This window comes from Strix aluco, chromosome 10 (genome assembly GCF_031877795.1).
Source record: "Strix aluco isolate bStrAlu1 chromosome 10, bStrAlu1.hap1, whole genome shotgun sequence".
In the NCBI taxonomy this organism is placed as follows: domain Eukaryota; kingdom Metazoa; phylum Chordata; class Aves; order Strigiformes; family Strigidae; genus Strix; species Strix aluco.
The window spans coordinates 27,207,802-27,224,742 of NC_133940.1; the positions used below are offsets into that span (position 1 = coordinate 27,207,802).

At 40.7% G+C, this 16,941-nt stretch overlaps 1 protein-coding gene across 1 annotated transcript; it reads right to left on the reverse strand.

Annotated features, from left to right (window-relative positions):
• Positions 1-2,587: 2,587 nt before the first annotated feature.
• On the reverse strand, positions 2,588-10,761 carry TENT5D (terminal nucleotidyltransferase 5D). Its single transcript, XM_074835027.1, has 2 exons — positions 10,652-10,761; positions 2,588-3,782 (listed from the first exon to the last, which is right to left on the reverse strand). The coding sequence occupies exon 2, from the start codon at positions 3,761-3,763 to the stop codon at positions 2,588-2,590; it is 1,176 nt and encodes a 391-aa protein (XP_074691128.1). The 5' UTR covers positions 3,764-3,782; positions 10,652-10,761.
• Between the last annotated feature and the right edge of the window lie 6,180 nt (positions 10,762-16,941).

Below are 16,941 nucleotides of genomic sequence, written 5' to 3' on the forward strand. Positions count from 1 at the left end.
TGGATCATTGCCTATATATGACATGTTGAAAATGCTCCTTCTTGGCTGCCCTGTTTCCCAGCTCTTGAGAAGATCAACCCATTTCTCCACCCAGCAAGCAAGGAAACCAGGAGCGGAGGAGTAATAAGTTGATGCGGCTACATTACATCAAGGTCACATGCCAATGCAGATGGACCGAGATTTCTTCAAACAAATTTAGGGAGTTTAAGAGCCCAGTTCCTCCTGAAACTCAAGGAATTTGGATGCCTGACTCCTGCAGATCCATTGGAAAGTCCCAGCTGTGCCCAGTCCAGCTCCCAGCTCTTCAGCCCCACAGCTCACACGTGTTGAGTGTTAGCAGGGACATAACCTACGTAAGGCTCTTACAGAATTTCACAGTGCTATTTAATTTGGCAAATACCAAACTAAATTCAAAGGTTCCCTTTGTAATCTAAACTGCTCAATTAAAAAAAAAAAAAAAAATCCATCATGTTTCACTCCATTTTGCTTCTGACAGGGGGAATTCCCTAGAAGTGCTTACATGCAAATATAGTGTTTTCATATCTGATAACATAGCAATTAGAATTGCTGATTTTATTAAATATCGTTTAGCCAATGGAAAGATACTCGTGGAGTGAAATAGAGTGTGCTTTTAGACACGGAATTGGGCACATTTGAAAAATCAGCAAAAATAATAGTGAAAGACATCACAAAATGAATCAGCTTCCAAGTAGATTAGTATACCCTTCTTACATTGCAGAAACATTGGTTTTTGCACTATATTTTACAGAAAAGAGTTGACTTTAGTGATGATGGTCAGCAAAGTTGTCTTTAAACAGCTCTTTGTTCTACTGTACAGGGATATAATGGGAAAAGGGGAAAGCTACATTTCACTGGCAATAGGACTTCATAGACCTTAGAAATTTTAGAAATGTTTGATTTAAAATAGCGGTATGTAGCCTATTTCTGTGTAAAATAAATCAAACACTCTTTCCCAAGTAGAAGAAATTTCTAAGACCTGACACCTGCTGTAAATAGATAAAATGCCATCGTTTTTAAACACGGGGAGGATGAGGATGCAGAGTGATGCACCAGCAATGAACTCGTAGTACGACACGGTGATGTTAAGCATCAGATGGAAGAAACTCTACCGCTTGCATTTCCAGCTGGCTGCTCCAATTTTACAACCGCACCCATTCTAAATCTCCTTTTCATACTACTCCTCTTGTACCTTATTTAGCGTCTAACCCGGAGGAGTTTCGGTGAGAAGACCCTTGATCCAGGTGTCCCAGAGCTGCTCCTGCTGACGGAAGCGGCACGCGCTCTCCGACCTCCAGCGCTACGAGCGCTCGGTGACCCAGCAGTGCGGTGCCAAGGGCACACGTTCCCCTTTCAGGGGCTTTCAGGAGCTCTCTAGCGTGATTGCCAACAGCATGACGACGTACACGGAGCCACTGGCACAGGGAGGCACTTATGTGACATGTTTAAAACTGATCTTTGGTAAACACACACACACAAACTTGTAATTAATGTTTTACTTCCTGATCATAGGAGAAATCATTTGCTGCTAGTGTATGTGTGCAAGTATCTAAACATATACAGGACATCGCTAGTATAAAATATTTTTTTTCAAATGCCACTGCCAAGGATTTGTTTTAATTCACCTAAAAACAACGTAGTCCTGGGCTTTTTGTTTTTTTCCTGACTCCGTTTATTATGCATTAACGCACCTCTGATCGATAACAAATCAGCAATAGAAAGCAAGCCCTATGTGCTCAATTTTCACCTTTCTCATTTTATTACCTTGTTTTTCAAGACCAATTTAATCAGAATAGTTGTATGTCTTACAACCTTCATTATCTGTGAGGCATATCCTGGGGTCCAACACTGCATTACTTAAGCTGCCAAGTCTCTCACTCGGATCAGTGGAAATTCTGGATGCACAAAATCTGCTGAGTCTGTTCTTGGGAGGGATGTTTCCTGCTAACCCTTACTAAACAGTACTCTGGTGAGGAGAGGGACCTCACGTCTCTGATTGGACCTGAAGAGTGATCAGACCCGAGCCTGTAAAGCAGAGCTCAAACCACCAAGAGACAGCCCATCAATGCGCATTTTCAAAAGGTGCTGCAAATAAATGTTGCTGGAACTGCATGGGTATAACTGATGGATGATCTACTTCAACATACCCAGAACACTATCACTTCTAAAATCAGGCATTTCTACTGAGAGGTATTTTATTGGCTTCATTTTTCATTTACACTATTTAAATTCATCTTAAGAATTTTTTAGAACCCAGAACTTAGTGCATTTCATTTTATAAAATTAGAATAATTTCTATCCTTCTCTTTTCATTGAAAAAAAAACCCAAAAAGAGTATAGCCCAAACACACGTAGGGGTATAAATACTTCATGAATGATAGCCATTTCACTTATTTTACGATCTGCTTAACGGTGACTTAGACATTGATCAACCAAATAACTTTGGCAACTTGCACAAAAATATGTCCTTAAATCAAAAGTGATGATAAAACTTGCTTTAATGAGGCCTTTATTACGGAGAGAACTGCAAAGAGAGAGGAGTGTAAGTGCTGAGGAGGTTATCGTGTTCCTAAACCATGCCGCTTTGCATCTGTATGTGGAATGGGTATGGCTGGTAGATGATGGGCGGTTGTCCATGAGCAATGTAGTAATTGCTGAAGTTTCTGTCACTGATATATGGAGCAGGCTGATAATAGCATGTTACATTGGCTGCATTTGGGATGATATTTTGTTCTCCGAGTACTTTTAAAGCCAAAATTGTGATCATGTTCAGAGTTTGTCTTCGCTCGTGTCCCATGAGGCAGACTGTGCTCTCGTTTACAACTCCACGCAGAGTCATCAAGTAGTCATACTTGCTTTTCTCTTCCCCAATGAAGTGGTTGCGCAGGTATGACTCAATTTTCCTTTGCTGCTCAGCAACATCTGGAAAATCAATGAAGAACCTGGAGCACATGTAACGTTCCAGAGATTTAATTTCAGCCTCATCTGCCGGCTTAAAGTCACGCACCAGGAGATTGCTGTACTTCAGGAGACCGCCTCCTCGGATCTCCTCCGGGTTCCTTGTGGAAATCAGTTTGTATTTTAAGTGGTCCATTGCTTCGTTGAAGTCTCCATACATACTCTCGGCAATGACAGTGGGGTGAGAGTCTTCCGTCAGTTTGCAGTCCGTTGCTCTGTAAACGTTCAGTATGGAGTCCAGGATGATTTGGAAGGAGTCCACGCTGAACTCAAACTGCCGTCTCAGCGAGTTGACGAACTTTAATTCTACGTTCTTGCCGCTGTTGTTTGACAGCGAGATGAGGCTCCAGCGATCGTGGTCGGTGGAGACTTTGACCATCTTCTGCACGTAGGCATCTTTCATCGTCTGGGCAGTGATTTTTTCCTTATTAACGCATTTTGGCAAGAAGTCCAACAGGCAATTAAGAACTGCTTCCTTAACAACCTGGAACTCCAGCTCACTTGGGAGCTCCACCCCAAAAATGATGTCCAGGTCCTTGTAACTGGTTCCATTCTGCTTTACTAGGATGTGACTGGCTGTCGAACCGTTCAGGCGGATGTCTCTAACGTTGATCTGCTTTTCAATGAGCTGTTCCTTTACCACATGAATGATATCCTTCGGCTTTACGTCCAGTGTTGGGAAATTTCCTCTCCCATGAATAGGTATGGCCTCAGCTAAAACTTGATCCAGGATTTTAATCTGATCCCAGGTGAGACTACTGAATCTGTGGTCTAAGTCCTCAGTCATTGTGATGTCAGTTGGCGAACTAGGGAGGAACAGAAATTAAGAGACAAATGTTAGAACTTGCTCAAATACAAGAGAGCCTGACATTTCATTCAGTTATAACAAAAATATATCTTCTTTCCTCAGTGCAGTGACAAAGTTCATTTTACAGAGACACAATCCCAGATAAGAGTCTGAGTCAACCGCTGCACTTGTCACAGGCTTTTAATTGAATTTTAATGTACTTGGGTTTTAATCCTGCTGAGAAACCATTGTGTTATTGTATAATCCATGACTCAAATAAATGCAGTAAACCATATAGGCTTCATTTAAAACTACTCAGAGGTTAATAACATGAAATACTTGGTGGTTATAATGAAACTCCGAATAAATTTCACTGTGAAGAGCTAAAATGAGCAAATTTGTTCTTTCTATCCTGCCTAGAAATCTCCCTCTATCTTCTGTGACTTGCATACTTAAAACTACTGAAAGACCAGGAAGATTTTTAAAAAGCAGAAATGATGCAACATGCTCATTGTTTATCTAGTCGTATGCCTTGGATGTACTTTAGTCTCTATGGATCATCTATATGCGCACATCCTTTAATACCACTTGTTATGGGTTAGTAACTGGATATCCAATAATTGTTAAGCCATTTCCACTATGTTTCTGAGGCAAAATCTTTTCCTTCTAAGCCATTGACCATGTTCCTACATTAATGTATCAGTGCTCCAAGTTATGCTTTGCAGAACTGATAAGAAAACTCCTTCCAGTCTGCACTGATACTCTAAAACTTCTCATAAAACTTCTCATAAAACTTCTCAAGAAAGCCTGTAAAGAAGCACCTATAGAATACACTGGATAAAGCTCAGGCTCTGGAATTCCTCAGTTTAAAATTACATCTTGTCTTCATATCACTATATTTAGCAATCAAACAGACCTTAGCACGGATAATTTATTTACTTTTTACAATGAGGGGAAAAAAAGGTGCAAACCCCACAATATTGGTTTTAAAATGTTTCTAATCGATCATATGCAAACTTTATTTTAATTAATTTTTTGTAATGGGAATCCGAAAGCTTTGTTTTTTAAATGTTATTTATGTATATTGTGAATATAATTAAACAGAATCACACAATTACATAATTAGGTGTGATTACAGTAAGTAAATAAGAAGTGCATTTCAGGAAATACGAAAAACATTGTTGGGCCATAGGTGTCCAGGGCGTAATGAAAGACGCAAACCCTTCATCTTACTGTCTCCTGACGTTAATGTCAGTGTTACAGAACAGAACCAGTTCAGCGGGCTAAAAAACTTCCAGAATCCACAGGCATCGCTTCATTCTGTGTCCCCTCTTGCCTGCTTATGCTTCCTCGGTTCTTTTGGGGTAGTTAATGCTCAGACAGTTAATCAGAAAGGTTTATTGCTATCCCATCATACCATTTTTTAATATTATTTCATAAATCGCATGATAACTCACAGGCAGCTATTGTGATTTACTGATAACTTTCTGATTAACCCCAGTGCTTGGCTGCTGTGGCTCAGTGTGTTGTTTGAAGCTGTGTTTGCTGCTCTGAGCTACGGGTGAAGGAAGAGAACATTTATGGACAGAGTGGGACCTTTCATCATCGCTCAAGAGAGCAAAAATTCTTTAGTCAATACAGTTATTTTGGGCACTTCTTTACGCTCCTGAGTCAGATATGGATATCCCCAACCCATGGGAAGCTGCTGTTGAGACGGTTTGTAGATGGAAGTACAGATACTGAAAACAGCTTTGATTACTGAAAGGAATTTCTTTTTTCTGCACAAACATTATAATTTTGCTTTCTCCTTTAATGTTGCATGCGTTAGCTAAGGCTTGTTTTAAGAATATTTCTGTTGGGTTTGTGCAAGCTTAGTTCAGAGAGAATTCAGGGAAACTAGAAATAATTTTAAAATAATTGCAATAAAGAAATTGTTACATAGCAAGGGAGTGTAGATAGATCATTGCTGTTGAAACACTCCCTGAGCACCTAAAAAGAATACAAAAATAAAGATCACTATTTCTTAATACTGCATACAAACAGGATGGGAACTGTACCATGACACTGAACTTCATAATCTATTTTCCACAGAAAAATTATGAAATCCCCTGCAGGTAGATTGCTGTTTCTCAGGAGGCAGCAATCGGGACCGCTGCCCAGACCAAGCTGTGTCTCCCAGCCAGGCTGATGCAAAGCTGGGCTTTGGGGGGACTGAGGAAAAGTGTCTGGAGATGAGAAACTCAGGTGGTGGTCAGGTGCAATCTGAAACAGCTCAGTGAGTCACCAACCCTGTGGAAGACGTGACTTTTGGGTACCTGCCAGCACTGCAAACGTACTACTGAAACATCGAGAAATGTTTCTGCAGACAGATGGTAAAACATATTTTTTCAGCTAAAGCTCAAGAATAAAAAATAAAATCATACCGAGTAACAACACTACCGAAAAGTCTACACTGTTGTTTCTTAATCAGTAGTGACTACATATGTACGTTGTCATATGTTTTCCTTCCCTCGCCTTCAGATTCCACATTCTGGAATATTTTAGTAATTTCAAGTAACTTGTGAACTGACAAATGGCTTGGGAATATTACGGGGCTATTTTTCACATACTTCTACTGTAGTTTCAGCTCCCAAGCAAGCTAATCAAGAGCACAGGTAATTTCAAGCACCTTTCTGGCCTCATTAAAGGATGGAACTAACCATATGTTTGCAGTTAAATGCATGCTTTAAAAGTTGACTAAACCAGGACCAAAGTTGGGAGTTTAATCGCCACTGAGCTGATGGTGTGAAGGTCTTGGATTCAGTCCTATAGCTCTGGCACAACCACATAGTTCCTGGTGTTGTTTATGTAGCATGTAACTCCATATATATAACACACAAATGTATATATGTTTGCATACATACTCAGAAATACACACATTCCTGCAGGCATTTAGAAGATACAACGTGTGAACTGATGCGGAGAGAAACTGCCATCCATAGCACTGCCTATTTTACACGGTCATGACGTTACCATTAGCTATTTATTATGATGATTCCATGCTTATTCCCTTATTACCACAAACTATTATTACAAAAAACTTCTGTCCATCCTTCACAGCCTTTATGACATCCCAGGACACGTTCATCATAAAACCCAGCTGTTACAGAAAGTCACTGTGAATCTTGGAAGCAGCACAACACTGGGTGGAGTGAGAAGGTTGGGAGAAGAGGGTTTTGTAGTAACTTTTTTTTGTTGCCACGCTTGTCATCTGTGTTATTATTGCATCAGATTATGGTGGACCAGTTCTAACAATCTACTAGCAAACTTAAGAGTTGTCAGAATTGTTGTACAAGCAGTAGTTTTTGTTACGTGCTTTGTCTAATATTGCAAAACTTTGAGAGAGCTTTCCAAGGTTAACGCTGTGCTGTAAAAGAAAGGGCTTAGAGAGGGGAACGTGGAAATTCAATCCCCTTTTTTAGCAGAAGGACCTTCTTCAAACACTTTTTGAAAGTCAGAAGATGGAAGTATCCCTAAATAAGCTTAGAAATCCTTCCTTTATTGCTACATGTTTTTAGTTATTTTAGATTTTATTGCAATATACTAAGATTTAAAAATGACAGGAAAAGGTAATGTCAGTAAATATCTCTTTCGTGTTGAACAGTCGTACCTCAAAATGTCATTTCTCTAAAGTGATTCCTAGAGAATCTGGTGATGCTTTGTGAGTTCAACATTAATATCTGAGGAATGTCTTATGATAAATACTAAGAATTCTGTGCTGAAATAATGCCTTCAACTTTGACAAGGAAGGAAAATGTCCTACGAAAAACAGGAATTAAGTTGTCAAGAATATAATTAGTTTACAGATAGACCGAAATAAACTTTTTTATTATTATTATTTACTATTTTGCTTCCAGTTTGCAACCCAGTACATAACCCTGCACTTTCCTAGAAGGAGTTTCTCTTGTTCTTTTCCTTAATCTTGTCTGGCCACAAGAACAATTTCCAGGCAATGTTACAGTCATTAGGAAACTTATGCCTTGAAACAGTGGCAAATTTATTTACCAAAGTGCTCAGGCTAACGTCGGGAGTTATTATTAATGCAAGTAAGTCTCAGTTACAATAAATCAGCAGCAGTATCGAGGCTACAATTAGTCAAAGTGTTGTATAAAACAAGAGAGATCAAGGGATGAAGGGATGAAGGGAAGACAACTCACTGCACGTAGCCACAGCAGCCAGATGAAGCCAAACGCAAGCAAGAGCTGGAGTTGGGTCAGTTAATGGGAAAAGAGGCTGGAAAATCCCTTCGTTCTTTGGAAACTGGTGATGTTTGCCATGGAGGATGATCCCTGGAGGCAGCTATAGCTCACTGCCCCTTTGCCAGAGCAGCATTACACCATTTAGGGTAACCATATATGTGAAGATCTGCCCTGCTGTGCCCTGTCAAAGAATTGAGTTTCTGTCACTTCTTCTCCATGAATACCTAAAAGCACCTCACATGTTTCACATTCAGTGCTTTCCTATCTTAAAAGTCTGTACGGAGCAAATGGAAACCTGCATAAACACTAGCATCGTGGCAGTCAAAGGAACAAATAGCCTCTGAAATTGTGTATTGAAAAAAGGTTTTTTTCCTCACTTCATCAGTATTTGTAACTTACTGAGACTCTCTCCTAGTGATTTTTCTTAGTTTTTTGTTTATGGGATTTAAAATGGTACTATAAACTGCAATGGGCCCTGAATCCTGCCTGATTTAATATCTCTGTCAGATAAAGTGACGAGGAAAAGTAGTTTTCATGGTGTTTTCTTTTACATATACTGGCTAGAAAAGCACAGACTAAGAAGGATCAGGCCTAGTCAAGTTTTGTGATATATTATCCTTATTATAAGGTTAGAAAAATATTTTCCTGATTCAAGTTCCAACTTGTCCTTGAGTGGTCACCTCACCTTCAGCTGATGAAGTGGTTGCAATGTTGAAAAAAGTTTAGTTACTGTGGGATCATTAAACATAGTTTTGCTAATTTGTATTATTTATTTTTATATTGAAAATAGAGGCTCTAATTTTCTTCAGCAGAGTTTGGACCAAACAACTACAAGTTTGGTTTTATGATGATGCTAAAAGATTTAGTTAATCACCTCTTAGCACTCTGCCATACACCAGCTTCATCAAAAAAATAAAAGCAGATCTGGCTTCAATGAAGAAAACCTGCCACACTAGTGATAGTCTTCATGTTCCACACAACTTTCATAGAAACAGATACTTACAGTCTAGAGGACAGTCTCATCAAATTTAGTGTGTATTTTACTGATAAAGTGTTTAAGATTCTCTTTGTATATACTCTATAATGTTGCTTCAGTGTATTTCCACAGCGTTTGCAATGTGTGGGCATTCTCAAGCAGAATACATCTGAAATAGGTTTTGTGCAGCCGTGTCAGCTCCATTCTCTTCCCTTTGCTTTTATCTGCTCCCCTATTTGTCTGTTTTACAACCATTACAAGGGATACTTTAAAGCTCCAATTGCCTTTACATTGTTTGCACATGAAATAGGTTGCAGATCAAGCAAAATGTCTCGTCAGCTGCTGTAGCATTTGGGGGTTACCCCAGAGATGCTCAGACTATTGCAATTCTCCCCTAAGATCTCTGTACTGGTTTTGTTGCATACACAGTATATGCACCACTAATGAGTTCCATGCTAAAGCTTTATTTTAATTCCAAGATACATTTCTCTATTAAGCTGGACAGTTTAAAGTATTTTGCATGCTCAGTGACTTAAGGACTGCAGCTGGCATTAGCTCTGAAGGCAAGAATGTCAAACGTGGAAGGAGTCCCAGTCATAATTTAAATGCATACGAGACAAGTAGAAGCAGTAAAACATCTGGGGCATCCTAAATGGGGATATATTTAAACTGGTTTGACAGTGTTTTTCATGAGTTTTTCCTTCCACTAATGTTAATGCATGCAGTGAAGATACTGTTTATTTATCCTGTTATCATGAGATAACGCATGAGTTGCCATAAGTTTTCAGTACAGTTACCATCTAGTTACCCTGAAATAACAAATAATAACTCAAGGCCATATGCTCTTCTCCTGTGAGATAAGGTTGCATGGTGCACAAAATACACTTAAGCAGAAGGCAGTTTGCTTGGACTATGCCACAGAATATCACCTTCGAGGGCAGAACAAGTAAGCAGAAAAGAAGGAGAGACTTTATCAACAAAAATGTGTCCTACCTTTTCTCCAACTCAACCCAAGGAACAGGCAAAAGCAACAGAGTCGGGTACCAGCCTGCACCACCCCTTCTCCCAGATGGAAGCGATTTGCAGAGCAGCACAGCCGCGCTCTCCTGTGGCACAAAGCTGGGAGAAGGAACCGAGTAACCTACACCTCTGCTGGAACCTTACAGGATATTGGCTCGACAAGCTGGGAGTTCTCAGGAGGGACAAAATAACTAAGGAGTTTAATTTTGGGCAATCAGTACGAATACGTAATCCGTGTTATGTCATCCTGGAGATCTGGGTTTTTTTTGGATGTTGAATTTTTCCATCATGACTCACGTTTTCAGCTGCATGTGGATCCCCTCACAGGGCAACATTTTCAAGGTCAGGGATATTATGCCTTTGTAGCAGTTCCAAAAACACATGAGGTTCCTTCTTACACCGCCTCCAGGTTCAAACAAACCAAGCCCTTGTAAATAGCATGGTATGACGCACAGTCAGTCTTCTCATTTGCTCCAAAATACTTGAATAACTTTAAAAAAAATAGGTGTGATATGCAATATTTGGTCTATCTGGGGCCGTCGTCATCACTGAGAAGTTATTGTTTCAGGTAAAGATTATTTCTACTACCAAATGTACTACGGACTCACTCCTGAATAACATTTCCAAAGAGAATGCAAAATCCCACAGACTTACCGTGGCAGGATGATTGGCAAGCATGTATTTCAGCGGAGTTAATAAGATGACTCACTGGATCCTTTGGTAGAAATATGAATTGTCATCTTCTCACTGACAGAAACATGAACCTCCCAGGGAAAGCTGCAGGAAGAAAGCCCCCAACAAACAATAATATTCATTTTGAGATAAAGGTTAGCTACCAGTCACCTGCTGTACATAATAAATCATGCATTACAACGTGGCAGCCATAACAATAGCCTTTTAAGTTGGAAATGATAAGGTAAAAGCAGTGGAAAGGCACAGAAGTGCTTATAAAGACTCTGGGTTTCAGGTCATGCTTAATCCTCTGCAAGGATGTTAACAAACTTGCTATTTTCTCTACAGGATTTTGAATAAGAATTTAATATTATTAATAAACATGCAAATTAGCAGGGACGTAGTGGAATCATATAAAAAATAGAACTATTTTTTTAGAATAGTTGAGAACAACTCAGCAAAATCAAATATTATGAATTGTGTACTGGTTTCGTATTCTTTCTAAAAACGCGTGCAGATGACAGGAAGGTTTTGTTTCCTGGCAGACTAGGTTATTGGTTCATTTACAGTAAGCCCAGGCTTCAGCCTGTTGCTGGAATTTCCATGCGCTGAATGGCCCATTGACCGGCTACACAGGAATTACAACTATTTTTGTAAATATTTGTATGCTATCATAAAGGCACTTTTTTATACTTGTTTCTCAAAGACATGCTGACAGCTAGGTAGCTTTTTTTAGGCTTTCCTTCAAAGCCCTCCATTCCAGCACCCCATCCCACAAAGTTCACAACACCTACGTGAGGTTCCTTACCTATCCCAAGCTGGGCCCTGTCCACTCTATGATTTGATATATGTGTGAATTTACTCCTTGTTGCTGAGTTGTGTTCCACAATCTCAATTTTTATGCTGAAAGTCTATATGCTTCTGAGTAAAGATAACTTTGCGAGTATGACTTGAGTGTAAATACATGCATAATCTTCAGGAAAAGCTGCAACGATAGGCCAAGGAGGTATGGACTGTATTATTCATACGATTAAGAATATTATGAATTTTTCCTCCATGCAACAGCAGTCAGATTTTTATCACTGAAGATGCTGTTTTACTGCTGCCAGAAGTCCAGCACTTGCTTTCCAACTCTGTGAGGACCTGTCTGCTGTGCCAGGACCCTGCAGCTTTCATTTTCTTTCCGACTCATGATGGGCTACTAATTGAATGAATGCATGTTCCCTGACTTGCTCCCCAAATCCGTGCAGTGATGGCTCATGTTTGCATCTGGGAATAAAGGGTTAAGTCTGGCAAGGGCTGAGCTCTGGTTAGCCTGAAAGCAAGAAGCCAGTTACGTCTTCAATAGCAAGGAAAAGAGGTTCTGGACTGCTTAGATAAAAGAGTCTCAGCATGTGGAGTCTGGACTCCTGGAGGAAAAGTCAGACAAATATATAATCAGTTACCTAAAAAAAAACCCCACCATCATTTAGTCTTTTTAACAATGAACTATTGTTATTTCTTTCTGTGCAAGGGTGGAAGGTTTAATGGATATATGATATCCATTAATGGATATATCATCATGATGGAATAGATTAACACTAGAGTAGAATTAATGGCTTCCCCTGGTGATATTTAGGGGAAGGAGAGAGAGAAGACCTTAATATTTTTTTGTAGAAGAATACTCATTATTATATAATAAGTTCATAGAAGCAGCAGCTGAGATTGATGAAATGCTTTGGCTGTTGGGACATTATTCTCAATGGCTGCCTTTTATTGGCTCCATCATTACAGGAAAAAGTGCATCATTTCATTATTCTGTACTCGTGGTTTCCAGGATTTGTTGAACTGAAGTAAAAACAAAAATAAAAACGACTATGTCAACAATTACCTTGTGTCTCAAAGCTAATATTTTCCTATTCTTGAATTCAAAATGTGAATTGCGATGCTATGCACCAACGAACTCATTTCAAAGTCTTTTACCCTTGTGTGTCTGTGCATAACGAGCAAAAGACTGTAATGAGAACCAGCGGGGTCTAGGAGACAGCGCACAGCTCTGCGCCTTGGGCTTCCCCCTCCGACGTGCCGTGCCACGAACGTTGCTGAGAGCACAGCCCCCGTCGGTCACTGCTCCGGGGTGTCCCCACTCCCAGGTTCCACCAAGAGGCATATTGACCCCCAAACCTACTGGGTGCCTCCATCTCCCATGGGCCTCAGTGAGCGTGGAGGTTGCTTGGCCACCTCATCAGCTGACCCAGGGCATCTCAAGGTAATTCCCCCGAGTCAAGGATGCTCTCCCCCCTCCAGAGATGCCTGCCTCCCCCTTTCTGCCTGCCAGCTCCCAAGAGCAGCGCATGATTGCTCTGCTCAGCGCCTCAGACTAATACCAAAATCTATTTACTCACTTGAGATACCAGTGACTCAATCCGAAGCTCACTTATCAAAAACTCTCATTATTATGACTAAACTGCAGCAAAAGCAGGCAAGGTAAAGAATGAAACAATCCTCCTTCTCCATCTATTAACCATCTTCATAATTATCTCTCCTCTTCAATTGCCAGAGGAAGAGGGATGAGCTATGCAGCATGCCATTACAGTCCTAATTCTGGGCTGTTTTCAGGAGATAGAGGGCGTTACAAAGTCAAGGCTCTCCTCAAAAACTCTCAAGAGGCTTCCTCCCCTCATCTACACCAAAGGAGACCCGGCGAGTTACAAAAGGGGCAGAATCTCCCCAAAACCTGTCCTGTGGGACGGCCTTGGTCATGAAATCATTAGAGGATACCGGCAGGTTTGCAGCCATGTCTGTTCTGAGAGGGTTCCAACACAACACACACAGTAAATTGAATGGATTTCCACTTTTTTACTGATCATACCAAAAAAATGCTGAGCCTTGCTGTAAGCTGCATTTAGTTCATTCAATCAATGCAATGCTTTTTTTTTTTTTTTCCTTCTGATTCAGTACTGAGCCACTGAAGTATCGAGGGTGGATTTTGACAGTACCTACAGTAGTACAATGGATTTGGAGAGTTTTCCTTGGGGTGAGCCAGAAAGCTGAAGACAAATGCACTCATGTTCCATAAAGCCCTCTCCTGCTGTGCTCTGCATATTTTATAAAAGTATTTGCTATTAAGCAATTACCCCGTTTCACTCCAGAAGTATTTTCATTTTATGGCAGAAGACACAAACGCTGGGAACAGGCTCCAGGTTGATTTGTTAAGCAGTCTAGGATCCCTCCAAATAAAGGCTCTTTGTGACTCTACAGCAAGTGGTGAGTTTAAATTGAGTTGGAAAAACCTTCTGTACCCTGGACGAGGCTTGGCTGGCAGCCTTCACAGAAATGGGCAAGCTGGGGTCCTGTTCAAAGATTATTATGTCTTCCACTGTTTGTTTATATTACTATTTGTGTTTATAATGTTAGCAGATAATTCATATTTTTATGAATTAATTTCCATACTTATATTAGAAAGTTATTCTCTGACTAGTCAATACACTATTGGGACTTCATTTTAATGTTATTTTCCCAGTTTTATGAGCTACATTGTAAAAGTGAGGAAAAATACATGAATTATTTATTAACTTCAAAGTACTCGCTGTACAAGAGTTTGCTCTTAATTCTGCATCAGTAAGAGCTAGGATTCCCCTAGAAAATAGCTTTTTGATAATCAAAATGTTTTCTAGGATTCTGTGATAAAGTAAAAAACCAGCATAACTCCACTCAAACGACATCAGGAAAAAGGATTTTGGCTGCAGCACCGGGGCCAGGGTAGTGCCACTCTCTCGTGGTGAAGGCAGCATGAAATGTCTCTGTTGACATTATTACTAAAATGCAGAGAGAAGATAAAGCTATGATCAACCAAAGGAAAAGGCTAAGGCCCTGCAGCAAGGACGCGTGTATTCGTGACTTTTCCATCACTATCAATAATGCATAATGACCATCATGCGGATGACGACACCAATTTTTGAGAAAGACTGAGTCAAGCTTTCTATCACCAAATGCAAAAAAACATTCAACGTGACATTGGATGTCAAGAAGACAAGACCTGCTAGATAAGCAAAGATTCAGCAGAAAGGGTAATGGAGAAGAAAATCAGCTGATGTTGACATAAATTGACATCTGCTGTACCAGTTTGTAGTGTTTTATGGAGGAAACCCATTCTTTTGTTAAAATGTACTGAAAGAAACAGTTTTTAGGGCCACAAAAATATCTTGGCTAGAAAAAACGCAAAATTATGGTTTATCTGTGAGCAATTCTGCAACATCAAGAAACCATGTTCAATATTATGCTCAAATTTTACAGCCATCTGTGTTCTCCCTTTATGTACTGCACTCTAATTCTGCATGGCAGTAGACAATAGGTACCTTGCTGATTCCCTGTGGTATCTTAGACTCTCTACTGATGTTCTGAATAATTATTTTTGCATGAAGATTGTGGTGGCAAAGAAAAGCCAGGCTGTAACTTTCAAAAGATCTCTTTTTTTTAAAATGTTTGAATCCCAATGGCATAATTTCAGTTCTCACCCCAGAAACTGCTCTGGTGTAAATGAGAGCAGAACTGGCCCAATATGTGCATGGCTGGGCACCTGACTTCAGTAAGAGAAATTCTGAGCTCACTTCCACTCTGGGTGGACCATCCCCCACTCCATGTTACCTATAGTTGGATGGTGAATTTTGCCTGCAAATCTGGCAACTGTTTGCTGAGCTTCATCCATTAAAACCAGTGGGAGCTAAACATAGACATGCAAGGCATATATATGACATGTAAGACATACCTATGTCCTAAATCCATAAGACAAATTCTATCCCCTTATGCAGATGACTGTGAAGCTCGTGGGAACTCCACAAACACTGTCAATAACCTCAGGGTGAGCCACCAATGGCTGCTCAGCATGAAGGAAAGAGGCAAAGCAGAGCACAAGCTACCAACATTTTCACCCCTCGCTGTGGCCAAGTGCTGACGGCACAGACCAAAACCATCCTGGAGCCTGGACCACACCCAGGAGTCCCAGAGCTACAGCTGGGGACGGAGTCTGATCATCAGAGCCCAGAACTGGGAAAGCCGTAAAACCAGTCCGGATTAGGAGCATTTTGAAAATACAGGTAGAATTTCATTCCTTCAAGCAGTGTTAATTAATGAATGAATTTCCACTGCCAGCCTAAATGCTGCTTAATTTACTCTCCAAAATAACTCAATCTCAATGTGATTTCAAAGTGGTCCTTCAAGGAACTTAAATTATCATAAATTATCGGACCCTGCTGCGCCAGCAGTTACTTCTGAACTTGAGCAGGAGCTGTTGATACACTCTCTGGGGCAGGAATTTAAGTTCAGGCCTTTGCTTGCGAGGGTCGAGGTTAGACATCTCTCCTTCTGGCAGCGGAATCATTACAGAGCACACAGTCCTTACTACAGCGCTGTATGTCTGATGCCTAATGAGGCAACAAAACTAAATTTACTGTAAAGTTATGTCCCTAATGCATAGCTGAGCAGGGACGGTGTGCAAGCAACACTCCTGTGAGGTCAAAGGTCTGCAGCAACAACAAATTAAAGGAATTACTACTGTTCTCTTTAAACTAAGCTGTGGGAATGCAGGAGGGCTGAGATATAAAGGAGTAGAAGGTATAATACAGACTCTGCTATTCAACCCTCCACAGATCAAGCCCTTATTCCTTACTCCTGGATGCTGCAGCCACAGCACGCAGGAGGACGAGGGGATCGTTTTTACATTTCTGAATGGGACATACACAAGTCACATCTGTCTCTGAGGAGAACACAAGAGCATAAAGAGTGGGAGAGTCCCTGCTCTCGATTCACTTTCATTTATTATTCATTTCTTGGCCTTTAACAGTGATCCACATCATTATTCATACCTACCTTGTTGCTTTTTATGGGAGGCATGAACAAACTGTTATTGTTAATGCAGCATGCGGAAGACAATGTGTACGCCTGTGTAGTCAGCCACGCTCTTTTTGACGGAATAATAAATGGGGTTAAAGATTTGCAGTGGCTTAACAGGCGTATCGGAGAGACATGCTTGTGGATGGGAGAAGGCAGCGAGCACAGGAGAGTGACTTCCCGGCTGGGAAGACACCGAGTACTGGCCCTGAGTTGCTGGAAACCAGCTTTGCTTTGCACACAGGCACACTTATTGGAAAAGCACTTCCAAATAGTTTAGGGCAGAGAATCCCAGCCTGCTGCCTGACCATCACCTCCAGGCTCCCACCCCGCCGGGGAACACGGGTGGCCCTTTCTGAACACCTAGGAAAGGCCTTGGGTACTAGGGCTAGTAGGTGATAGAG

Bases quoted from the DNA above. Each gene is read 5' to 3' on its own strand.
- TENT5D (XM_074835027.1), bottom strand. From the start codon at position 3,763: ATGACTGAGGACTTAGACCACAGATTCAGTAGTCTCACCTGGGATCAG.